Source organism: Macadamia integrifolia, chromosome 13, assembly GCF_013358625.1.
Source record: "Macadamia integrifolia cultivar HAES 741 chromosome 13, SCU_Mint_v3, whole genome shotgun sequence".
NCBI classification, from domain to species: domain Eukaryota; kingdom Viridiplantae; phylum Streptophyta; class Magnoliopsida; order Proteales; family Proteaceae; genus Macadamia; species Macadamia integrifolia.
In genome coordinates this window covers 3867384-3894788 of record NC_056569.1, presented here as the reverse complement: position 1 = coordinate 3894788, position 27405 = coordinate 3867384, and the positions used below count along the sequence as shown (strand labels likewise).

The 27405-nt window shown below is 37.6% G+C and overlaps 1 protein-coding gene across 1 annotated transcript; it reads left to right on the top strand.

Moving 5' to 3' along the window:
* Nucleotides 1-21847: 21847 nt before the first annotated feature.
* LOC122058700 (inositol transporter 4-like) lies at nucleotides 21848-26580 on the top strand. Its single transcript, XM_042621362.1, has 7 exons — nucleotides 21848-22591; nucleotides 22908-23172; nucleotides 23761-23831; nucleotides 24168-24503; nucleotides 24653-24760; nucleotides 25168-25785; nucleotides 25911-26580. The coding sequence occupies exons 2-7, from the start codon at nucleotides 23040-23042 to the stop codon at nucleotides 26457-26459; spliced, it is 1815 nt and encodes a 604-aa protein (XP_042477296.1). The 5' UTR covers nucleotides 21848-22591; nucleotides 22908-23039; the 3' UTR covers nucleotides 26460-26580.
* Nucleotides 26581-27405: the final 825 nt, after the last annotated feature.

The following is a 27405-nucleotide window of genomic DNA, read 5'->3' as shown; positions in this document are numbered from 1 at the left end:
GGTTGGAATATCTATCACTTAGAACTCAACACAGAACTTAGCTGGCCCTATTATCACCATTGTTGTGAGAATTCTGAAAACATTTCTTCTGGTGTTGTTGTAAGCCTTAATAATTTGAGCAGAGGGTTTGAATTGATCTGGATTAAAGCCTATACATGTGGCAGCCCTCAAGGGTAGAACATTCAGATCTGATCCATTATCAATAAGGACCAGAGGCACTGTATTCATATTGCATTACACAGTGATGTACAGAGCCCCGGTATGCTTGATACCTTATGGAGGTAAGTCTATATCAGAGAACATCAATGCATGAACAACATACGTGGCTCCCATAATTTGAGAAAATCACGACGGATCCATCTCTATGGGTGCTTGCACACTGGTGAGGGACTTCACTACAACTTCCCTATGGGTAGGAGATGCTATTAAGAACCCCCAAATGGAGACGTTGGCCTGCACCTTCTTCAACTGGCTGAATACTTGATTCTCAGGTTGTGGTTGCCTGCTACACTGCCCTGTCTCGGTGACAGTTGGTTGTTCCACTATCTACCCTTGGCTTTGTAGTCTTTCCCACTTCTAGTGGCCATCACTTTCTTAAATATTTCAAGCCTGAGAATATTATAGGGGTATTTACTCTCATCCTCATTGTTTATGTCACCAATCATGCTTACCATAGGTTCTTCTATCCCTTCTTCATATGCAGATAGTGGGCTTGGAGGACCCCACGAAATGTCGATAGCCTAAGCTTTAACTATTTGAATAACATTATTCAATTGCAGAATAAGCCCTTTGACAAATGATTCATCCTCGAAATTAACCTTAAGATTTTCAAAAACTTCTTTGACAGTTTCTTGTTAAACTGCCACTTTCCTCAACATTTTCTCAGTTACTAACATATCTTCACACATTTGGTTCAGTTAGCAGAGCACATTGTTGTAGGAGGGATTCTCTTCTTCACTTTCCTCTTCAAAATCAATTTCAAAATATGCCATTTATAACTCTTGATTATCTTCACTTTCTTCACCAAAATCTTCCTCTAGATCTTCATTTTTTGATTGTTGACCTTCTTCTTCATCTTCGTCTTCTTCAACAAGATCTCCTTCTAGGTCTTCATTTCCTGATTCTTGATCACCTTTTATATCCTCATCCTTGTCTTTTTCCTCCTCTGAATCATCATCAGAGGGAAAGATTGGGCGAATGATGTCTGTTGGATCCACATCGGGTCCATTTCCCCTAATAGCATTCACTGTCTCACAAATTTCTTCAGTATCACTGTCACTCTCTCCCCCTATATGGATTAAGTGATCCTTATCCCCATCTTCTTCTTTTTTTGAATCATCATTAGAAGGGAAAATTGGGAGAATGATATCTGTTGGATCCACATCGGGCACATTTCCTCCAATAGTATTCACTGTTTCAGTATCACTGTCACTCTCTCCACCTATATGGATTAGGTGTATTTCATCTAAGATCATTTCTCCAATAGTCAATGCCACCATTGCCCTGATTATATCTGGCATAATATCTTCTATTGTTGGTACAATAAGAGTTGTAGGGTCATCTGGGACTCTTCTTCCCTATCTATGAGATTCACCGATCCGATAGAGGAGTGAGTGGGAGTATCTGGATCCATTAACAAATCAGTCCAAAAAGTTCCATTTGGCTAATCTACCTCTAAATAATGATGTTGGATCCCTTATTCTAACCATCCGTTCATGAGAAAGTATTTTGGTGGTGGTGGATAAGGATAAGGGTTATATGGAATTGGCAGGTAGCAAGGTTCTGGGGTGAAATGGTGGCAAAGATGGGGGAAATGGGGCAATAACTGGTGATGGTAATCCTTCCCAAGTTGGGACACAATAGTCTGGTATTGGATGGTAAGATGGAGATGGAGGATGTGATGCCAATGATAGGAAGGTGATGGAAGGTACGATATTGGCTGATAGGAAGGTGATGGAGGATGTGGGTGATAGGAAGATGATGGACTGTATGATGCTGGGTGATGTGAAGGTGATGGAGGAAGTGATGGTAGGTGATAAGATGGTGATGAAGGATAGGATGCTAGGTGATATGAAGGTGATAGAGAAATTGATGGTAGGTGATATGAAGGTGATAGAGAAATTGATGGTAGGTGATATGAAGGTGATGAAGGATAGAATGCTACGTGATATGAAGGTGACCCTATCTGAGGAAGCGTAAGATTGTAGGGTGGGAGACTTTCATCTTCCCAGGAACGAATTTCTTCAATTCTCTTCCGATTCTCTTCTTCTTTTGCTTCTGAATGGTTGTTTTTAAGCAAGGCTCGGTAAGTTCGGGTAGTAAAACGCCTTCTCTTTGGTGAGGGTTGAATCCTTTGAGTAGGATCATTCTCATATGAATCACTTTGTATCATTTCAACTGTTCCATGATTTGGAATTGGATTGGTAGTCACATTTGTTTGGCTCTTCAATTCCAGTTCAATCTGCCTTGATTCAATCACATCTTGTACTGCATGCTTCAAGATGATATACTGGTTGGTAAGATGACCCTTTTGATTATAGAAAGAATAGTATTCATTGTCATTGTACCAAGGAGGTGGAGGATTGTTGATTGGACGGGCAGACGTCATACTTAAGAGGCCTTCTTTCTTCAATTTCTCATAACATCCCCAAATCTAAGAATTGCCTCCTCTGTGCTGAACCTTTTTGAGCTGGAAGACTTGGCTTAATGACAACTGGAGCAGGCTTAAGAGTTACTGCATGCACGGTAGGCTACTGGTTAGTGCTTGTGGTAGTTACAGTATTCACCTCTGTATTATGTCTTTTACTATACCTTGTATTCTTACTCTGCTCTGAGGAACCCTGGGGACTGTTCTGGTGTTGCGCTTCTGTAAAGATTCGGTTTTCAACTCTTCTCCCTGTTGCTAGCAACGCTGAGAATGTCTCGATGTGTTGACTGTATAACACATCATAATTAGGATTTGCCAAGTTATCTAGAATCATTTCAACTTGCTATTTTTCAGTAGGTCGAGATGTCATCATACCTACCTTATCTCGAAACCTTAAGAGAAACTCCGTGAAACCCTCACCTAGAGCTTGTCGAACAGTTTCTAACTCTCGTCGAGTTATATCTAGTTCAGTGTTGTAAGAGTACTACTGCTTGGTAAATGCTTTCATAATCGTTGACCAATTCTGAGTCTGGGAAGGGTCCAATTGAGTTAACCAACGAAAAGCTGGGCCTGAAAGAGTAAGCAAAAATGCTTGCCCCATTTGTTCTTCAGCAAATCCCCATAATCTGAACAAGTCACCTTTGCCATCAAACTTCTCAGTGTTCCATTTAAATTTCTCTGAAATATAAGCTCCAGGAAAGAGGACCATCTCATCAGTTTCTATGGTTTGAGCATCTACGACCCTCCCCTTTTGCAGCAACTTTTCAAGTCTTTCTAATTATTCCCTCATCTTTCTTTCCCTTTCAGTTTCAGGGGGTTCAGTTGGAAGATCTGGTTGGATTTCCTCTTCACCATCTTTGACCACAAGCCTCGGTATGGTACGAGATGCATTGGACCCCATCTTGGTCCATTCCTGTTCTCCTAGGGTTAAAATAGGTTCATTTTGTTGTTGAGGCTGCTTGGCACTAGTAAAATGGTTAAATAAATGACGCAACTCTTCCAACTCTAACTGCATCATATCCACTCTCCTTTTCTCTTGGGCATCTGGTTGACTTCCACTGGCCAAATCCATATTTGCCGACTGTTCAGACAATGCTGAGCTAGGTGAACTTGGTGGCGTGAGTTGAACAATAAGTTCCACCGTTGTTAAGGACTTCTCAGGGTTGTCTCAGATTAAATGATTATCTTAATGGGACCACATAGACAACGGGGAATTTTTTTGTCACGGAATCATGCCTGACCTAAACCATAAAATTTAAATTTTAGATTTTATTATTTTTTTAATTATATTATTTTTTGATTTTATTTTTATGATGCACACACAAAATTACTCCCCCTCAATAATAAGTGTCTAACTTTGGCCCAATTTTCAGTTGGTATTCACACATTTTTTTTAGGGCCCAATTTAAACACAAATTATGGTGTGGGAAAACAAACAAGTTGGTCCACACAAGAACAACCTCGTAGCTGATTTCGCATAGGTATTTTGTTTCTCCCCGTAGCATGGAAATACCTAATTATTCTTGACTCTGGGATTGGTTCTATGGAACATTATCAGTTTGGAACACGTGCTAATATAATGTGGTGAAGCGGGAATCACCCCATAGGCAAGGTTACGTGAATCGAAACCGATATAGTTGCATCTCCCAATTCTCAATTGTCAAAAAACACATCAGGTTTAAACATATACAAGAAAAATCTCACCCTAGATGAAACAAGCTAGAAGGGTTCTAACATGAACCGCAAACAATTATTGAGTCAGTTTGTGGCGTACCCTAGTTGTTTAATGGTCTAGTTCCTATATGATGCGATGTAATGTGTAAGGATGTAGGACAGAACAAGGTTACCCTTGACAGAACCGATATAACTATCACTGAAAGTGAATCATGGGTACGTGGTTCCTTTGATATACCCGATGGTACTGTATCAAGGGGTGTGACTTCACTGGTGACTGTCCATGACATTACATAGGTTCAGTCGACTAACCACAGAGGTAGGTGTATCCGTGAGTGAGTGTGTGCACAAGTATAGTGCAAAAAATGGCCATTATTTAATCTCAGAATGGCCCGATATGTTTTACCACCCTGAGGGTTTCGAAATATCGACCATCCTCGTCAACCAATTTCACTTTGAGCACTCTTATGTAGGAAGTGGGCATCATTTGATCTTAGAGTACTTAATATATCGTGCATTGACCTCCCCGAGGGTGCTGGCACGACAAGGAGTATCATCGTCAACTGATTTCACTTCGAACACGATGTATGATGCCTTTAGCAAGCAATATACAGACACATTTATACACAAGAATGATGGGGGGGGGAATTCTGACATTCATTGTAAGCTTCTGGTATAGAAAGTTTGACAATCCCCAGTGGAGTCACCACTTTAAGGGCAAATACCTTTTTGCTCTCTCTCTCTCTCTCTCTCTCTCTCTCGCTCTATCCTTCCTTCTCACCTCTGGTCTGCCTCGCAGGGGTTGAATGGATTGAATGGTCTCCAAAACATGGTCTAGCGACTATTGCGGGGATGGGGGAAGCATGATGTTTGGAGTCGCCATCTAGGATTCAAGGCCTAGAGCCCTATGGTGGAGCCCAATTTTGATCGAGAGATCGAGCTCGAATAGGGGTTGGATTCCTGTGAAAGGAAGGAACCCCCGAATTTGACTTCATACTTTGGTATGTTCCAGAGATAGGGGTCTATGTCAGGTTACAAGTGTGAGAAGGTGTTAGGAACCCACCTCACCCGGAATTTTCGGCCTTTCTACCAGAAGCTTGGATTTCGAATATTCTCCCCTGAGAATTCTAACAGTCTAATCTATCATAGAAGTCCTATTATATGAAATAACGCAAACATATATACATAAAATTTCTTGAAAGAATTCCACATGAAATAATAAATTTATATAAAATAATGAAAAATGCAATTATCTTATCTACATACATGTGCAATACTCTATGACATGAAAATCATAATCGTTATTTCATGTGAGGAACACATGCAGTAACACATGAAATTATAAAACGAATTACATTTAATGAACAAATACTAAAATTAATATATGAAACTATAACAATAAATCATTATTTTATGCAATAAACACGTAAAACAATATATACAGAAATGAGGCAAATGAAATTGCAATATAGTATCTACATGATAATGACCAATGAAAATAGTGAATTTTTCAATAATTTTCCTTGACTTAGGGGCAACGATTCAATTTTCTTCTCTCTTTCTTAGGGAAATTAAAAACTTTTGGCACCTGGGTGAGAAAGTTGACAAGGCTTCTCTGCTAGGGTGTGACTACGGATTCTAGTTTCTAGGAATCTGAATAGGGCTTCCGTACTGGAATCAGAATCAACTCTGAAAATTTTGGTAGGGCTTCCTTGTCACATTCCTGGGGTTGGAATCAGTTCTAAAAATTTGGGCAGGGCTTCCGCGTCGTATTCCTAGTGTTGGAATCAACTCGAGAATTTTAGGTAGAGCTTCTGTGTCGTATTTCTAGGGCTAAAATCAGCTAGGGAATTTTGGGCAGAGCTTCTGCGTCGTATTTCTAGGGTTGGAATTAGATTGAGAATTTTGGACAGAGCTTTCGCGCCATATTTCTAGGGTTGGAATCAGCTCGGGAATTTTGGGCAAAGCTTCCGTGCCTTATTAAAAGTGTTGAATTTAAATAAAAAGAACTTGAACAGGAGTTCAGTACTAACCTGATATGGACAACTTTGACTTGTAGAAATGAGATAGGACTTCATCAACTTCAGCTAACTTAGTAGCTATGCTCGGGATTCTTACACTCTTTTTCTTTCTTCTCTCTCTCTCTCTCTCTCTCTCTCTTTTGGAAAATTATTTTCTTCAGGGATTTTTATCAGGGATTTTTCTCTCTATTTTTTCTGCCCAGGCTTTACAGTGACCCAGGGGTCACTATTTATAAGAGAGAAGGAGAGGCAGGGGTGTAAGAAAGACTGAGGCCGTGTAAGGGGGACAAATCGGTGTAAGCCCCCCACAAATCGATGTAAGGGCTTACACAGATTTGTAAACCCTTGCACAATCCGTGTAAGGCCTTACACAGATTCCCCCTTGTGTCACCCGATTTGTGTAGGTAACAGGACACTTGTCACCTGGTTATACTTCATGGCACCCCGTTTACGCCTCCAGACACTCCCATAGATAGGACACGTGTCACCTTAGTGGAGGTCTTATCACGTAAATAGCCATGGGGTTTGGTGTGGTTCAGGGTTTGGTCTGGTTTAGGGTTTGATGTGGTTTAGGGTTTGGTTTGGTTTGGTTTAGGGTTTGGTTTGGTTTAGGGTTTGGTTTGGTTTTGGGTTTGGTTTGGTCTTGTTTAGGGTTTGGTCTTGTTTAGGGTTTGGTCTAGTTTAGGGTTTGGTTTAGTTCAGGGTTTGGTTTGGTTTAGGGTTTGGTCTGGTTCAGGGTTTGTTCTTGTTTAGGGTTTGGTTTGGTTCAGAGTTTGGTTTGGTTTAGGGTTGGGTCTGGTTTTGTTCAAGGTTTGGTTTGGTTTTGTTCAGAGTTTTGGTTTGGTTTAAGGTGTGGTTGGGCTTAGGGTTTGGTTTATTCTGGTTTAACTGATTCAAAGTTCAAGTGGGCATTACGGCACACCTAGGTATCTATTTTTTTCGTACATGATATCAATGAGACCATATTTCTGAATACTTTCTAATGATACGGGAATCGAGCACCTGCTAGGCTTGATTGTCATCTTCTAGCAAAAGGTATTAATGACCACTTTCGATCACCATCTCTGCATCACTAAAAATATTGGGTTTGACCGACCACAAGTTCTGGGATAATCTGGACTTGTGCCAAAAATTCAACTTCTTTCTGAAAGAGAAAATATGTCTCCTCATTACCCGTAATTCGTCATTGTTGAGGGGGGACAAAATTTGGTGTCTACAGTATCAGGAGTGGACCAACCTTCTTAGTTATGTAAACTCTATTGAATGGAAGATTTCCCATTGCTTTAGAGAATCTAACCTGGTGATGGATTACTTAGCCAAGGATGCTGCAAAGACTGGTCTATCTGGAATTAGAGATACTCTACCTCAGTTTATTACGGAGATCTAACTCTTGATGAAGCTGGCCATCCTAGATATAGATTCTACTTTAGATAGGGGTAGCGAGTAGGGGTGTCAACCGGTCGGGCCGGTTCGGTTTCGGTCGGGCTTAATTGGGCTTGAAGACTTTCAAAGGCTACACCGTGTCTGCCCATTTAACTAATCGGGCTTAGTTATTGAGGGCATGGTACACTTTATATTCGGTCGGTCGGTCTCGGATTATAATCGGGCCACCTTAATCGGGCTTTAGTCGGGCCTTAACCGGGCTACGGACATGTTTAATGTTAAACGGGCTTTAACCGGTTTTTAAACGGGCCCTCTTTAAAATGTGCTATTATATTCCGGCCCACTCATGCAAGCCCAAAAAAATGACAATAAATCAATAAATGATACCAAATATAACCATTATTTAAAATGTGAACATGTCTTTACTTTTTAGTTTTTATTCTTTAATTTGGGGGGTAAAATAGGTATTCTACAATCATTAAAGGGTCGGGCCAAGTCGGTGCACAATAGGCCGGTCTCGGTCGGACGTTGTTCGATCGGTCTAGGTTGGGCGCTCGACGGTCCAAGTAGCAAAACCGAGACCGACCATTTATAAACAGGCCGGGCTCAAGCCCGACACGTTTAATAAACGGTCCGGGCCGGGCCAGTCTATAAACGGTCAGTCTCGGTCGGTTTAGCCGGTTCGGGCCACGAATTGACACCCCTAGTAGCGAGTCTTTGTTGATGGCAATGCCGAAGGTGGGGGCTCGTTCCCTGTGGTTGTTGAGTTTTTTTTTATTATTTTTTTCTCCCTGTAATTGATTCTTTTCTTTTCCTGTTTTAATAATATTCCGACCTTCTACCAAAAAAAAAAGGGAAGGAAATTTCTGTGACAAAAGCATTTATACCTTCTGCTAAACAATATTATTTTTTGGACAGCACCTTTGCTACACAATATGATGATTTTGTGATTGTTTGCAATTCAATTAGATAAAAACAATACATCATCAAAAAATTTTAAACATCGGATATAACTATAAAAGATTTTTTCCAAAATATCTTCATCCTTAACATTCAACAACCACCAGTAGCAGTTTGAGCCTTCTAAAAATAAAGGGTGCACTCGCTACTAATAGAATTTGTAGTACAATGATGTGGAAAAATAATAAAAAGTATAATAAGGTCATTTCTCTTGGGGTGTGTCCTTGAGGTGCCAGTTTAAGCTACCTTTCTATGTATGTGATGGATGATCTTCATGATGTCAAGTCTAAGGAATGAAAATTCTGTGAAATTTTCTCTATAAACATATTGTGTTGGCAATTATTTTTTATAAGATAATTAGAGAATTAGTGTGAATATCCGATAACTTGTTCTGAGCACTTTGTTGACTCCCTACTATAAGTTACATCATCATTTATTTTTTGGTGCATGAAAAAATATATTCAGGAACAATATGGAAGTACAACATCCAAGAACATTCAGAATTCAGCTTTAGTGTAAGCACCAAACCAGCCTCAACCTGTTACTAGCTACAAAGATCAAAAAAGAAAAAAAAAGGACTTGGTTAGAAAGAAATTACAGGCAAATTACTTTTAGCTTACAATAGCTATTGATCCAACACCAAGAATAAAATTGAACAATATAAAACATTGTAGAAAGTATGGCAATATGAAATTGAAATATTGTGCAATGTATGTTGTGAATGCATTCATGAAGTTTTGAATGTCATTAGTAGAAAAAAAAAGACATCCGTACTATAATTGAAATCTCAATTTCAACTTAATTGTAGAAGTATAAAAGACACTTTATGATTTAAAGTAATAAAAGAGAAGCGACGGTAAGATTGCTCAATTGTGACCTAGTGGCCGTGGATTTGAATCAGACTCTCCACAAAGTGAGGATAAGACTTCTTACATTATGATCATCCACAGATTCCGTAGTGGTGGGAGCCTCATGCATTGGGTATGCCCTTTAGTACAAAAGCATTGCTGGGTAATTCTCCTTTGGCAGTTCTCACAAAACAAAAGTGGCACCGACGCAGAATGTCAAGTGGCCAACTACCAAAGGAGATTCACCCTGTAATGCAACTGTACCTTGTAACAGTTATTGAGTGATGGCCTCACCATTCGTGATTTATAAGCTTAAGAAGCATGGATATGCCCAAAAAGTAGAAGCATATTCCATGGAACAATCTCTTCCGTTTTTGTTTCATAGGGTTTCTCTAGGTTTCATTCCCTTTGTTTTGCCATATATCTTACACAAATTTGTGTTTATTCTATGTGGTGTGTGTGGAGAGAGAGAGAGAGAGAGAGAGAGAGAGAGAGAGAGAGAGAGAGAGAGAGAGACCAGTGATGGTTTTGTGTCATTCTCTCTTCATTTCTCTCTCCTATTCTCTCTCTCTCTCTCTCTCTCTCTCTCTCTCTCCTCAGTGCTGAAGAGAATCTAAATCTCCTCTTATTTTCCACCTTAGAAAATAGAACATAAAAAAATGTAGAAAATGAATAGAAATCACAAACAACAATCACTCATCACTCATAAACATTTACGTAGTTCGGCAAGATTGCCTACATCCATGGTGAGTTGAGACTTGCTTTACTATTAATAGAGAATAGGGTTACGACCGCTCGTCCTCGCATCTCTTTCAGATTGTTTATGGAGAAAGAAGTCATGTTACAAATATATAGTGAACCCTATACAGGAAATTTGTCGAAACACATACCCATATATTCCTAAATTTTAGCATTATTGTCATTTGAGAGAGAAGGTGGGGTATGCCCAAAGCAGTACCTTTTTTTTCTCACCAAAAAAATTCTATGTTCGGGAATGCAACCTATTCCAGCACTTTTGTATCTCTCCCTTCCCCCAACCACCCACCCCCCAAAAAAAAAAAAAAAAAAAAAGGGATAGAAATATCTTTTCACATGAAGAAAAAGAGAAATGGACACATGGAAGCATGACATAGATAGGGTTCTTTTCCCAAAAGAAAAAATAACCATTTATCTTCTTCTATTTTTTATTTATTTATTTATTTTTTATTATTATTATTATGGTGGAAGAGCCATTATCTTCGTTAGAGAGAGAGAGTTTTTTAAAAGGTAGCGTAGCTTCTATACCAGAGCATGGGTCAATAGGAGGACTAGTAGAAGCATCAATGAGAATGAAATTTCCACCTTTTCATGAGGGGTAGGATAGTCATTTCACCCGCTACTGTGTCTGGGTATAGGGGCAACACTGCCTTTTAGGCTTCTTTTTTCCCATTATCTTAGAGAGAATATTCTAAAACTATCATTGCTTCTGATGTTTACAATTGTGGACCTCATTCTGGCAAAACTAGGATAGAAGCAAGTGTGCTTCTTCCAACTTGTAAGCACTCTGTTAAAACAAAAGTTTTGTTAGTAACTTGAGTACGAGGAAGTAGAAATCAGGAATAAAGCATGGTGGACCAAGAAACCCAAGAAAATAGAAGTTGTATTCATTAATGAAGGCAAATGTTACATAGAATATGCTTCTTGTGGATGGGGGAATATCCATTCTGCTTTTGCTTGCTTGTTGGATCAACTGGGTTGTTGTTTTAGAAGGTGAAACCTTTGAGAAAGTAGTCAACTTTGGATGTTCCCTTTGATTCTGGTTGAATTCCATTAGTGTTAGGGTCAATGTTTAGTAGAGATTGATAATCATTCATGGAAAGATTTCCCCTTTTGGAGAAAGAGGTGTATATATATTCTAATCAGACTGAACTTTCTAATCATTCTTATCAGATAATTCTAACCATCTCATAATGAGCCATGTCCTTTTATTTCTTCACTAACCTTTCAACAGCCCTTGTTCTTTTGGCTGTACAGTAAGGATGTAACTTGTTATATAGCCTGAATCCTTTCATTATTAATTAGCTACATCTTGATCTAAACAGACCCTAATTAGGGTTCTTCCTTCCTTGCATTGTTGTAGTGGGGTTCTCTCTCTCTCTCCGCGACTTCTATGGTGGAGTTCAATGAGGTCCCTTTTCAGTATTAGTTAATGTTCCCAATGGATTCAATGATGTTGTTCTCCCTATTCTCTGAAGTTTTACAATGGGTTCAGATTTTCTAGTTCTTGATCTGCTATTAGGTTTTGAAGGTCATCTTCACTTCTAGCTTCACCCTAAACTCTTTCCGGTTGTGTATTAAGACTGGTTTGTTCTTAATCCAGGTGTGTTCCATTGGACTCCTGTTGGAATCTATTCAAATCATTTTCTAGAGTTCTTATATTTTCTGGTTGGCCTTGATCAAATGACATTATTTTTGTCCCTAAAATAAAATATTACATTAGAGAGAAGTCGAGGGTTATTTGAAGCCAATTTACATTCTCATTTGACACCTTCAGAGCTGTCAATTATACAGACTATATTATAACTACACACTTATTCAGTCCAAGTATTATCTTTGTAATAGAGTTTCAAAAGATACTTTGATGAAACAAAAGACTGGCAAGAATTTATTATTTCAGTGTAGACCAAGGGAGCTGAACCCTCCATTACAGAAAATTCAAGTTGATCTTGCTTCATAGAACCTTCATAGAATTGACTATAGCTAGTCTCTTTTGCCTTATATTCTGATATACCCATAGTTATTGTAGGAAATTGACATGACATTCTCTTGGCATAGCTCCTAACTGAATTTTGATAAGCTTTCAACTGTACTTAATTTGGCTATTCCCCTGGGTCCAGCCGACTCCATAATCATTGGACCCCGGGTCACTAGCAGGATTCACTGGAAAGTCAAATTAATCCCATTGTGAGTGGTCCCAAAGATGCTGCTAAGGTGATTCGAATACAAAAAAGATGCTTCATGAGGCACTTTACCCATGACAGCACCAATGGACCAACCCCTTGGGGTTTCCTTAAACTGTACTTCAGCTCTATGTATCCACCAACTCAAAGATTTATCAAGCTATACCTGCCAACAGAGGGAAAAAAAAAAACTACAAAGAAGGCAAAAGAAGCCAAATGAAGAAGAAGAAGCATAAAAATAGATCAGAATGCTGGTATTCAATGTTGCTTTGCGACAATGCCAGTAGATTATTGTGTGGTGAATAGCAGGGCAATTCTCCTTTGGCAGGCTAGGCGTGTCTCGTCTGCCTGCCAAAGGACAATCACCCTGTTATTCTTCTCTACCCTCACATTTGCCTGCCCTTCTCCATCTCATGGTTGAGGTGTTGTAGACCTTGCAATCCACTTTTCTACTGCCTGATTCGAACTTTGGTGTTGGATAAGCCATGAAAAAGAGAACTTCTTGAGGAATTATACTAGTATAATTCCCTCTAGAACTTGATTTTTTTTTCCTGCTAGAGCCATGGTCCCCATCCTGATCCCATGGTTGGTTTGAAAACCCCAAAATCCTTAAATGGCCTCACCCCTTTTCTTCAATATTCAAAGTGAAACAATGAGGCTAAAGCAAGTATGTATACAAAAGACATTTTTGCATATATTCAATTAATTTTTTTACTGATGCTCCAAAAGAAATTTAATTTGCTAAGTGAGATGAGGGTATGGGGATAATTAACCTTTAGAGATTTATTAGCAATTGAATCCCAACATGGAAATTCCATACAGAATAAATCAATAGTTCATACACTCTCAAATCAAGTGGTGCAACTGACATTTTAAGTGTAATTTTTCTTGAAGAGTTGACCATGTAACTTCAAGTATCAACAATGCCAATAGTATCAAGTGTCAAGAAACATGAAAAGATTTTTCTATTTGATACAGAAAAAAAAGTGAATTATTAAGACACTTGTCTTTTCTCTTTTCTTTCTCAGTATAATTATTTTTCCTGTATAAGCAATACATGTTTATCTATTTAACTTATTTAATTTCTTGCCAAATATTGATTTGATACAGTACTGTATGAAGCTCACTTCCTTCAGTCTGTCTAGGACTCTTAGTGCTTTTAGTGACCAAAACAAAACCATGAAGAATGTGCACGTCCATGCCTGTATGATGGTATATGTTATAGGGCATGATGAAGCATCTGATAGGCATGAATTTGAATGATGACATGCACAGAGATATTTTTAGATATGAGAACACTTTACATGTGTGGGTTGCCACAAAAGAAGAATTCGATCTCGAGCTTCTGCATAAACGAATCACTTTTTTGCCAATATCATGACAGCCACAATTGACACCATTGAAAGATTACAAGAGATAAGATGGATGCCATATGAGAGAACATTCTCTAGGATCTTCTATCTCTCTCTCTCTCTCTCTCTCTCTCAAACACACTCGCACACACAAACAAGCACAACAGTGGATTCACAACCCATAGAGACGGTTCATTACCGCAAATATATCACCATTTTTCTCTTTTCAGATGTGGTTTTTGTTGGATATGTATGTCTATCAAACTTCCACTGTTTATTAATAAGTCTGTTTAACTTCATTTATGCATGTCATTTATTTATAGAGCTTTTAAGTTGTTCCATGGGTTTTCACATAAAACTTCTCTCAGCCAAGGAATAGGACCGGACATCATGTTCACATGGTCGTTACATTGTATGTCACCAGGGATGTAATTCCAATACATAAATGTAAGTACACATACTGTGTGTGGTTTCAGCCAATAATTTTAATATCTAATCTTCCAATATTATCTCTGTACACCATCCTTGTAAATATGGCCATCTGGTATGAAATGAAGAATAAAGGTAGGAAATACTTTGAAGGATGTTGATCTATCAGATATATACACCTCTGAATTATAGAGAAGATTCTCCTTTGTCAGTCATCAACTCAACTGAAGTATGTGGTAAGTGTATATGCAGCACATGGACTACCAAAGAAGATCTCCATGCTTAGTCAGCAATTAATATCATATTAACATAGCTTATGCTTGTGGCCGTACGTAGATATGGAAACTTGACCCTCTAAGAGAATGATTTTAGTTTTGTTAGGCGATTTGCCCAAGTGGAGGAATTGTCTATTTGTTGTTGGTGTTTCTGACTTGCTTTGCCAGTTTTTTTTTTCCTTCAATACAAATAAACTTTTAATGAAAAAAAAATTTCAAATAAAATTGAAATTAAAGTGTCTCAGTAATCATTGTTTTCTATTGTATTTCAACAATGTTTTATACATGAAGACGACTCATTATTATTTTGGGTTAATAGAAAATATATTCAACAAAAGCATAAAAGAGGGGAGAGGGGAGAGGGAGAGGGGAGAGAGAGAGATGAAGGGGAGGGAAGGGAGCGAAACCCAAGTGGGAATTACATCCAATAAGGAGATCGAAAATCACCATCTTGTTTTTGTTTACTTGGCCTTGAGACATCTGTTTGATGGATGAGATGCTAGGCAACACTACAGAAGGACTGTTTCTGTAAGGTCAAAATTCTTAATTACTCTTCTAATAATAATAATAATAATAATAATAATAATAATAATAATAATGATAATAATAATATTATTATTATTATTATTATTATTATTATTATTATTATTATTATTATTATTATTATTATTATTATTATTATTATTATTATTATTATTATGGGCAAAAGAATCCTGTTTTGCTGGGGGTAAGAAACACCAACGTGTGGGATCAATTAGAGGACACACATCAGCATTTTCAGAGCCTTTGATGAAGGACAATGTGGTCTTTTTACATACTGTCTCTGGGTGATTCCTGCACCGGCAAGATAGGATTTTTTTCCCAATAAATATATAGACATGCATTCACACTGTACTAGACAGGCATGCACATACACTTATGGATGCATGCAGAATTAATAACATGCATATGTAATGCAACCCCAAGAAAAAGGAATTTAGTTGTCTATGCATCTCATTCCTCCGAAAAAATAAAGACCACTTGTGGGAGATGAAGAAGCAAGAAGATGACAGATGAGAGATTATGCCCTAGGATATATTCTCTCTCTCTCTCTCTCTCTCTAAAAGATATTCTACAATTACCTTGTGGATCACTAGTGACTGTCATATTCTGAAGGACACACCAATACGAGGAAGGGGCTAAAGTAGGGAGGGTTGAAACAGAAGGATCCACTTCCCAGTATCAATATTTATAGAAAATAAGAGAATGTGTTCAGTATATGATCTCTCTGCCTATATAAAGCATGCTATAATTATCTCATCACCTATGAAGACCCATTTCTAAAACTTCATTAACTCAAGTTTCATACGCCTGCCTTGCATAGATGAATTACTGGGCAGTTCTTCCTTGGCAAGTGGCTACTCTACCTACCACTACCAACTTCATACAGTGTTTGGTTAGTGAGAGCCCATTGCCAAAGGAGATATGCCCTGCAATTCAACTCTGCAATCACCTTTCCTATGTGTTATATATGGAATCACTTCTACAATCGACAAACTTTAAAAGGTAAGATTACATTTGTTCAGAATGAAATGCAAGAATTCTTTTTGTTACTCATGCATTTAGCCAAGTTTGTTGCATCATGAAGGTGGTAGTTTAAGGACCAGGACAATCAAATATATTCATGAAAATGGCTTCCCTTTTATTTTATAGAATATTCTTCTTCTTTCATTCCTTTGTGCAGGTAAAGTCAGTACAGAGTAGGGTTGGAGCTCAAACCATAGTTTAAGAACGGCAGAAGAAATCAAGCACAGTTTCTTCTTGCAATAGATCCTAAACTACTATTCTGATCAATTTTCTTAAGATACCCTTCAGCATTACAGAGTGAAAACCTAAGAAAGTTTTTTTTTTGGCTTGCTCACTATATTTCTTTTAAGGGCATTCCTCGGCTTAATGGTAAGATTACTCCATTGCAACCTAGTGGTCATGAGTTTGAGTCAGGAAATACCTTCACCATGAAGGAGTAAGGCTGTGTAAACTATGATCCTTCCCAGAGCCCGCAGTGGTGGAGCCTTGTGCATTGGTACTACGCCCCTTTTTTCACTATATTTCATCTCTGACTAACCAATCCCCCCACCCCTCCCACGTTGTCATCAAGCTTTTCTGGATGGAGAACGTTTTCTGGTAAAAAGAAGCGAAGGTGTAGTTCAGATGGTTCCATGGGTGGGCAGGCAAGGGCGGCCAAGCATGCAGTAGGTGTGCCCTGCGGGCTGAAAAGGCAGTAAGATCATGATATGATCAAGTCCTTGCGGAAAGGTTCGGGTTTAACAGAACATATGTGGGTTGAAGAACTGCTTTCACAAAGATTTTTTATTTTCCGAGTCCCACCAAGCCACGGATTAAGTGCTAACTAATCTACGATCAAAGAAGCAACCACTGAGCCCCTATTTGACTAAGCCATGCAAAGGTGTTGCTTTATGACCATCTTGGATAAGGCTTTTCTTGCTAGGTTGAAACCTTGTTCATGGCCTGCATTCTATCCAATCTCTTTGGATTAGGGTAGGCTTAGGTTCACGGGGTCAAACTTACACCCCTAAAATGAAATCCCTTCTGTTGTCCCCATTGGAGCCTCTGCGTGAGTCATTTTCCTTCAACGTCCAGCAAACTTCTTGCATATCATAATTTACAAACATATCCATGACCTTCAAATTTTAGGTAATTATTGATACCTGCCTAATCTTTGATATTTATTTCCTAGTGTTACTTAACAATGACCTAGTTGGAACTATGTCTTTCATTATTTTCCAGATAAACATCTTGAAATATGGATGAGATGGGTTAATTTCAAGTGGCATTCCAGAAGGTAAAATATATATTATTAACAGCAATTATGGTATCATGACTTCCCGGGATGAATGCTGCTGCCACCTATTTTTGGAGAGTGGAGTGAACCATTGATCATTGTGAACAGTTGTGCTAAGATGAATATGAAGAATCATGGAAGAAATATTTGAAGGAAATATATAAATTGGAGATTAAATTAGAATTCCAAGGTCTGTTACAAATCAGTTCAGACACCGTCTGGAACATTTGATGCCGAGGGACATAGTCAGGTACATGAAAGCCATCCAAATTCATATGTTGGGGCCTAGTGACCAATCTCCATCCCAAATTCATCAATAGATGCTAAACAGAAGATGGGAAATTACATAGGATGATCTCTCCACCTTCATCCTCTTGAACATTTGAAGTTCCCTAGTAGTTGATAGAAATCTTGATAGGCATTCCATAGTGATAAAGAAGTGAGAAGGACTTAACGGATAACCTTATCTAACTCCTCCAGATGGTTCAATAATGTCAAAACTGCTTCCTTAAAAGTTTAAGGTAACAAGTGCATGATGAACAGAGAATGTTGATTAAGTCACACCAATAAGCACTAAACAAACAATAATTCATCCTTATTTCAATTAAATGGGGTTTGGTTACATGGATCATTGCCTTCCAACTAGCTTTGTTCAAGGTCATACTTGATACAAGGCCTAAGTTATGCATGTCTTTTCCTCACCACTTCTACTATTGCCATTTTAGGTTTTCCCTAGCTCATTTAGTTTCTTTAATCTAATCAAATCACTCCTCCATACTAAAGCATCCAAAGGCTAGCATTGAACATATTCAGGCCACCTCAAACACTTTCTTGTATTATCATGAATTGGGGCTACTCCCAAATCATCTCTAATCTGATCATTTTTTGCTTTATCATTGCTAGTTTTGCCACTCATCCATCTCAACATCCTCATTTTTGCTATACTGACTTTATCTATATGATGCTTCTTAAATGCTCAACATACAAACACTATACATCATAGTCGGTTATAAGATTGTCATATAAAATTTTCTCTTTTACTAAAATCTTGCACTAATTCATGCATGTGTTCCCAAAATTTTTTAACTTACTACTTTAATCCAATCCTACTTGGGGTGCCTAAGTGATAATTATATTGATAACTTCTTTCTCCAGCACAAGCTTCATGGATATAATTATATCTCCAAATATTTTAACATCCACTACAACATTCTTTAGATCTTTATCCACTACTGTTCCCACTCCACTTTTATTACTTTCATCCCATATACCAAAATTTAAAGTTGTGAAACTCTTTTTTTTTTTTTTTAAACCTTTCCATCTAGTCTCTTGAATATAGGCTATATTAATCCTTCTTCTCCTCATAACATGTATCAATTCTAGATTCTTACCCGTTAAAAATTCAATGTTCCAAGATGTTAATCTAATCCTACACTTTTGGATTAGCTTCTTTACCCACACTCATCCACAATGCAAGAGCCCCATTTGCTCACTTTTCACTACACCTGAGTCCTAGTGTAGCACATCACTTGTTCTAGCTGGGAATGCCCAAGGATAACGATGATAATATAAAGTTCTAAAATCCATATGTAAAAAGGGTTTGGCAAGGGTTTCTCCGATTTTGACTCCCAATTAACTTGACGCACCAACCCCCCTCCTTTATCCAGGTTTGGACCGACAGCAAATGCTAAGGTAATAAGCTAATAGATCTGAACTCCTCCACGTTACGAGCACTTTACAATTTTCGGAATCATTGATTGTTGTCCAACAATTTTGGTAAAAGGCTGAGAGGACATTATGCACAGGAGCTTTGAAGGGCTCCTAATTGAAGATGACACCTTTAATCTCTTCTTAAGATGGGCTACCAGTGATCGAGTCATTTTCCAAGGAGGTGATAATAAGGGCCTCTCAACAAGTGCCCAAATAGAGAGGACTGTGATTAGATCCCATTGAAGGGAGGACATGATTAGAGAATAGTTGGCCAAGGTTGATTTAGTTTCTAATCCCCATCAAATTTGTCATTCTCCTCCATTAACTCTTTAAAGTCTCCAATTACTAGGATGGGTAAATCAAGGGTTAATTCGAAAATACAAGAAATTTTTTTTGATTTTTCATAGAAGAATTCTATATTTCTCGATAATCAATTGTACTGTTTAAGATCATAACTTTTAATATCAATAAATTAAGGGTTAATTAGAACTTAAAATTTACAAACTCTCTTAACTTAGGGCTGATTTGGCGGCATTATTCGGGTAATCAAGCAGTTTTGGTTGGATGATTGGCTGTTGGACTGAAGAAGGTAAACCATCCATCGGTTACAAAGCCCTTGGCCACATTTAGTAGTATTCTATTGGAGGTCTGATCCTCTCCTAGTCGACCATGACCTCTGGCAATAATCTCACACCATCCGAAGGAGGTGAGAACCACCTCTGGGTGTGGGTCCCACACCCAATGGATGGTGTGAGATAATTACAGGAGGTCATGGTCCACTAGATCTGGATACATCCTATTGGGCTGTGCCGCCGAACCAGATGATAGTTCATTTATTAATTGGCCCGGGCTGAGAATTATCAACCATGATGGTGCTATCTGGTGTCCCACTTTGAGAATGAGCCTAATTACCAATGCTGAAAGTACTCCTTTTCATCTCTCAATTAGATAGCTTCAACAAGATTCATAGACAGGTGAAGAGCAAAGTGTCGGGATCCCATGTGAAAATAATTATCCCACATAGATGTGAGTAACCTAAAATAAATACTTACAAGCAAGGATTAAAGTATCGGTATCGGTCGGCCAAAATTAAGATACGTATCGGAGGGTATCGTATCGTATCGGAGATACGCTAAGATACACTAAAGATACGCATATAAATGGATAGAAAACACTTTTTTATACACTTTTGCATAAAAAAATAGTTAAAAAAAGTTATATATAACATGTATTATGCATAAACAGTAAATTGAGAGTATCGCACTAAGAATCCAAGGTTTGTAATTGTCCCATAAATGTAAAATCCTTGTTCCCAACCTTGATTTCCACTTTAGTTAGAGAGAAAAATGGTTGGCAGCAATTTTGGAACAAAAACACCTAAAAAAATTGTGTTTTTCTAAAAAATTACCCATTTTGGCCATTTTATGACCGTATCGGTGTACATACCGATACTACATAATACCGAAACGTACATTTCATTCAATTTTGAATTTTCAGAGTATCGGTAGTATCGTGGTATGGTGCGTATCGGTACGTATCGGTATGTATCGTGCCGATGCCTACCGATACGGATACATATCGGCAGATACGGCACGATACGCACCGATACTTAAAACCATGGTCGAGTTATAAAATACAAGGCGCGTGGACATACTTGGGTATATGCCTTTAAATGGGAGGATGACTAATTGAATTTGAAGTTGAAACTTGATATATGACCAGTACAAACCTTGACATGTCTATTCAATGATTAGAATGCCAAAAATCACCCTATAAGCAAGGATACTTATTCTCCCTTGTGATTTAGGAAGTCACGTGTGTGATCCATATTTTTTTCCAAGGCAAATGAACTATGTGAATGGACCAACATTTTGATGGAGTTGGTTTTTCCCAGCTGCCCTTTGGATGAGTTTTAAACTTTATAAGTTTTCATGCTTCAAAATTTGATCAAGCATTAGGATTGCTACCTGGTTGCTTAGTCATTGCATAAACATAGAAACCAACAAAAGGAGGTGCATAAATATCCAACTAAGGACAGGATGTCTTTTGCAAAAACCCTGGACTAGCTTAGTCCATGTGGCTTGTGGGGTCTTAAATGAGCTTGGATTTCTTAGTCCACCAAAGGGTGGGTCAGTTGTTACAAAAAAAAAAAAAATTTGGTCGAAGACTTTTCAAAGACTTTACTTCAAAATTTTAAATACCTAGAAGGCTGTAATCTCACAAAAGACTTACAACTTTTTAATTTTATTCCCTAATCCCATTAATCCAAATGTGCAATAAATTTCTTCATTTATATTTATATTTGCCACGTTGTGGCTTCTCCAATTTCTCTTTCAATATCAGTTTCTTAATTTTAATTACCCAGATCTTACTCTCCAACTAGGTGTCCCCTCTCTCTCTCTCTCTCTCTCTCTCTCTCTCTCTCATTTATTGGGAACTAATCCCACTCTTTTTGGAATTCCAGAATAGTAAACTGAAATCTCCATTTTCTGCAACTCAAATCGCAGTAACAGAGTGATTCTTTTTTATCATTATGACCCTTATTTTTTTTCTTTTATTGCACTCAACTTTACCCTTCTTCTTTAACGTTGGGGTGGTTGGGCAGGTCTCCTACTGGAGGCAGAAAAGGAAGAGAAATGTGAAGAAAAAGAAGAGAAAGTTTAGGAATCAGGAAGTGAAAATGGCAAGAAACCTGGAATAGTCGTGTATGAATATGTTGATCCACCTATTATTAATGGCTATGAATCTTTTATATATAGTGGGTGCCTGGGTGGAACTAAAATTAGCAGTTTTTGCCGGAGAAGATTGTGATATATTGAGAAGGATTTGATCTTCCTGACCCACATATCTGATATCGCATATTTGAGAAAGTTGAATCATTAATGATGATTCAATTGAAAAAAGAAAGATGGGTTTCTTTCTTTTATGATGATTATTGCTGTAGTGAGGACCAAAGCTTAATTGCATGAAGGGTCTGAGCCATTGGCTTCCAACCCTTTATTAATTACTATTTCTTCTACTGTTCATTCCAAATGTCTACTAAGCCACAGCGTTAATCTTCCCCTGCCTCATCAATAACCCATTTACAGCCATTCCTTAATGGTACCCAGCTCGCAGCCACAGACGATAAATGCAAATCAGAAACTTATTTTCAGGTCCAAAACAGTTCAGTTTCCTAAAAAAGAGGGAGAGAGAGAGAGGAGAAAAAGTGGGGAAACAAAGAAGAGAGAGAAAATTGATGGATAGAATCTTCCGTGTCAATGGGTTGGACAAATGGTGGAGGTAGTTATCCAGACTGGTTCTTAAACTAGAATCCTTCCTTGAATCGCTTACAAGCAGGACTCTCCAGTTCTATAAAGTTTCTTCCTTTGAGTTCACTGTCTAGTCTCTATACCTTTCAATACTCTCTCTTGTTTTACCCCTAAATACTCTCCATCTCCCTCTTTCTCTCTCTCTGAAATTTGGGAAGCGTGTTAGCAGAACGAGCCCTTATACTCTGCAATTGAAGAAGGTATGTAGAAACACTTAAAACACTCTCTGTGTAATCTTGTAACATTTTGATTAAGTGATTCATGCATGTCTTTTTTTTTTCTTTAACTTTATTTACAGTGAAAACTCACCAATTCTAGGGTTTCTTGACATGAATTGGTCCCATTAATGATCTCAGTTGGGCAATCACCTGAGCTTTACCACTTTCATTATCTTTTAAGATGAATAATGAATCAGAGAAGATCAGGATCATTAGTTTTGTTTTGGCTCTGTTTTTTCTATAAAAAGGCATTCTGTGACCTTATTCTAATAACTCTCTTTACTATCTACCTATGCAGATTGGATCTCTCCTCCTTTGTTAAAAAATAAAAAAATAAAAAAATAAAAAAATAAAAAAAATAAAAAAATAAAAAAATAAAAAAATTATTCAAGTTGGATTGTCTCAGCTCTCTTTAAAAAATTGCATTGCAATGGAGGGTGGTGTTCATAAACCAGATAAAACAGAATTCAGGGAATGTTGTTTGACAACATGGAAGCAACCTTACATCACGCGTCTCGCCCTATCTGCAGGCATTGGAGGATTCCTCTTTGGCTATGACACTGGTATTAAATTCATCATAAACCTTTTGTTCTCTCTTTCTCTCTGAGTCTAAATCTCTGGTCATAACTTATTGGTTAGAAGTTTTACTTCCTCTTTGTCTATACTCTTTATATAGCAAAGAAGGGAAATAGAGTTGATTAACCTTTAAAATTCTTCTCCATTAAGTGCTTGTTAAACTTTAGCTTGAACCATACTTTGATATAATAGATGTAGATTTCTTCTTAATCTTTTTTTCCTTTAAATGAGGCAATCCCTTCTACCAAAGAGAAAGGAAATTTTGAACTTATGCCTCTCTACCCTCTATCAATGGTCCTCAACACAGGGTGGTTACCCATAGACTATGCAAATCAGTGTTCAGTTTAACTTGCTTGGTTTTCAAAGTCAGTAGAGGATCTACCTTTATTCTATTACAAAATTATTTATAGTTCAAAATTTGCTTGATTTTTATTTTTATTTTTGGGTCTAGCACCCAAGGCTCATCTTTTTCGCTCTCCATTTGTGGTTTCACTTGATTTTACGAATCCTTGTTCTTTATGGACAACAGTACTTTGATCAAGCTCTAATTTTATTTTATTTTGGTTGCGATGTAGGAGTCATATCTGGTGCTCTTCTTTTTATTCGAGATGATTTTCGATCTGTTGATAGAAATACAGTATTGCAAGTAAAACTCTCTCTCTCTCTCTCTCTCTCTCTCTCTCTCTCTCATATGCATACATACCCCACTTATTATTGGGAAATTCTAATCTTCTTGTAACCAAATTGTGAAAAAAGAATTAACCTTATTTTTTCCCTTTTACTATAACACACTACTTTGACGACTTTTGAAATTGAACATTCAAATTATTTTGAAAAACTATTTTACCTCTAACTTGAATAAATTTTGGTAATAAGACGAGGGGCAATAGAAGGTTATAACTTCTCGCTTCACCATCTTGGTGACAACAAGGTGCACCCTTTAGCATCTAATCATTATATCTCATGTACGTGCTGCTGTCAGGAAACCATTGTAAGCATGGCTATCGCAGGAGCTATAGGAGGTGCTGCACTTGGTGGACTGACAAATGACAAGCTTGGACGGAAATATTCGATCTTAATAGCTGATGTCTTCTTCATGCTTGGTGCAATAATCATGGCGTCTGCTTGGGCTCCATGGGTGATAATTGTGGGGAGGATATTTGTGGGATTGGGAGTTGGAATTGCTTCCATGACTACACCTCTATATATTTCAGAAATTTCTCCTGCTAGAATTAGAGGAGCCCTTGTTAGCACAAATGGGTTGCTACTAACAGGAGGGCAATTTTTGTCATACATTCTCAATCTTGCCTTCACAAAGGTATATATATGCTACCCAAAAACCACCATATCAATTTACTTTCATCCTTTTTATCAGTTAGATAGATTAGATAGATAGATAAAAGTTGGTGATAATACCTTCTCGTACTTGGATAACCATTCTTTGGAGGAATTTTGTTATATATATAGGTACCAGGAACCTGGCGTTGGATGCTTGGAATTGCAGCAATTCCAGCTTTAGTTCAATTCGTATTGATGATACTACTTCCAGAATCCCCTCGGTGGCTCTATAGAAAGGTTAGTACCAAATGCTTAGCTTTATTGTATATCTTTAATTTCTCTAGTTTGTTTTACAATATGGTTGAATTTCACTAAATATGACTTTGTTTGTAACAACTATTATCTAAGAAAATGCTGGGCATGCTGCCATGGTGCCTAGCCTGTGTCACCCTCTCTCCTCCCCCTTTGGAAAAGACTCCCCTGTATGTATAGTTTCGAATTTTTGTGAAACTTTTGTACACTCTTTTACCAGTGGGAGGTATATGAGATCCATCAATTTTCATGAATCATATATCCACATTCCCCATGCCAATGGAACAATGATTTTATTTAGTAATGATGTTAAAATACTAACAATATGTGAAAACTTCAGTTTTCCCTTGTATTACTAATATTATATTTTTTTTATTTCTTCTTCTATACAGAATAAAAAAGATGAAGCTGTCAAAATTTTAAGGAAAATATATAACCCTGAAGAAGTAGACATAGAAGTAGAAGCTTTGCGGATATCAATTGAATCTGAAATAGCAGAGGAATCTTCCATTGGCGGTGGTAACATTTTCAGTAAAGTAAGAGGTGCATGGAGTAATGTGATAGTCCGCAGGGGACTTATCGCTGGTGTTGGTTGTCAAGTGGCTCAGCAATTTGTGGGTATCAATACAGTTATGTATTATAGTCCAACCATAGTTCAGTTGGCCGGCTTTGCTTCGAACAATACTGCATTAGCACTCTCTCTCATTACATCAGGTCTCAATGCTATTGGTACCATTTTGTTGATATTCCTTGTTGATAGATTTGGGAGGAGGAGGTTGCTTATTGTTAGTACAATTGGAATGGTGGCTGCCCTTGTGATGTTGTTCGTGGTTTTTGATCAAGCTTCAATCCATGCTCCTGCTATCAATAAATTAGAGTCCACCACCCATTTTGGCAAGAATGCTACATGTTCAAGTTACTTGACTTCCAAGGATGCATCGTCTTGGAACTGCATGAAATGTTTGAAGGCTTCTTCGGAATGTGGGTTTTGTGCTAATGGAGTTAGCAATGTAAGTTTTTTTTCCTTTTCTCGTGTCCAAAAATTTGGTTTTCATTAACAAATTTTGAACTAATTTATACGTGCTTGTGATAATGGTTTTCAAACTACTCATGACATTTGTTATATTATATTCAGGTTAGACCAGGTGCATGTCTAGCTTCGAATACGATTACAAAAGGTGCATGTCATGGGGAGCATCGTGAATGGTTTACTAGAGGTTGCCCAAGCAATTTTGGCATTGTTGCATTGTTCGGGTTAGCATTTTACATCATTGCTTATTCCCCAGGGATGGGAACTGTTCCATGGATCATAAACTCAGAGATATACCCTTTGAGATATAGAGGCCTTTGTGGTGGAATTGCTGCAATGGCTAATTGGATTTCAAACCTCATTGTGAGCCAGACATTCTTAACTTTGACTGAAGCCCTTGGCTCGGCCAAAACTTTTCTGCTGTTTGGTTGCTTCGCTTTCATTGCATTGTTCTTCATCTATTCCTTTGTTCCGGAAACCAAAGGATTGCCATTCGAGGAGCTTGAAAAAATGCTTAAAGGAGGCTTCAAACCCTGGCCCTTCAATAGGTCCTTTCGGTTGATCTCCAACCAAAAGAAGAGAGAAGACCAGCAGAAAATTTGGATCAGACTAGCTGATTTCATTGTATTTTTCCATTTGGTTGATTATCTATAATTAGTTATTGCCTTTAGTTAATGGTTACTTGTTGATATTTGGGGATCAATTCAATGATACATGATTAATGGCAATTGTTAGCTTCTTTGTGTGTAATATATTTATGTATATTTTCACTTTCCATTTTTCCTTTCATTTTTCTTATTGGTGATAGCCACATAAGTCGCATATTAAGATGAATTTTTTCCCTTATTATATAGGGACCCACCTCACATGCTATATCCATCAGAATAGAATGATTTGTGATGTAAATAAATAAAGTTGATTTGAAAAAAAAAAAGAAATATTGAATAAGGATTGAATTTATTTTTTAATAAAAATTTCCATAGACATGTCTAGGTTACTGTTTAAGGGGCGTGCTTGATACAACGCTAAGTTACAAGTGTTGTTACTTGGTGGTCAAGTTGTCGAAACAGTTAAGGCTGCGTAGTTCTTGTCCTCCAGACTTCGCACATGCGGATGTATTGTGTATCGGGTACACATTTTTTTTTTTTAATGTCTAGATTATTGTTTATTATTTTTTCTCTCTAAAAAAAAATAAATAAAATACACAGTACCATGATGTAGGTAGGTCTTAAGCTCAGAAAATCCCTCTCCCCTTATGCATTGACAAGAAATAACAAATTTTTCTAGCCCAACAATTAGTCTAAGCAGATGTGAGTAGACTACAAAAGGCTCTATCATGTTACAACTTTGATAGAAATAAAATTTAAAAAATGAAGCTTACCTAAAAATGGACTGAGTAAAAATACAAGGGAAGGGAATAGGGCACCTGATTTAGGTCACCTTCACTATTATTGCACTAGTCTCACTTCACTATATTATCCTCCATGTTTTCCCCTCCAAATATTTAAGGAGGTTTTACCAAAATAATAATAATAATAATAATAATTAAGGAGGCATGGGCAAGTATGGAACATAATTTTTTTTTTTTTTAACTAATACA

Excerpts from the sequence above, each read along its gene's own strand:
- LOC122058700 (XM_042621362.1), top strand. The coding sequence starts at position 23,040 with ATGGAGGGTGGTGTTCATAAACCAGATAAAACAGAATTCAGGGAATGT. Across the intron at positions 24,504-24,652 it reads TCAATCTTGCCTTCACAAAG|GTACCAGGAACCTGGCGTTG; the intron begins GTATATATATGC and ends TTATATATATAG. Across the intron at positions 24,761-25,167 it reads CTCGGTGGCTCTATAGAAAG|AATAAAAAAGATGAAGCTGT; the intron begins GTTAGTACCAAA and ends TCTTCTATACAG.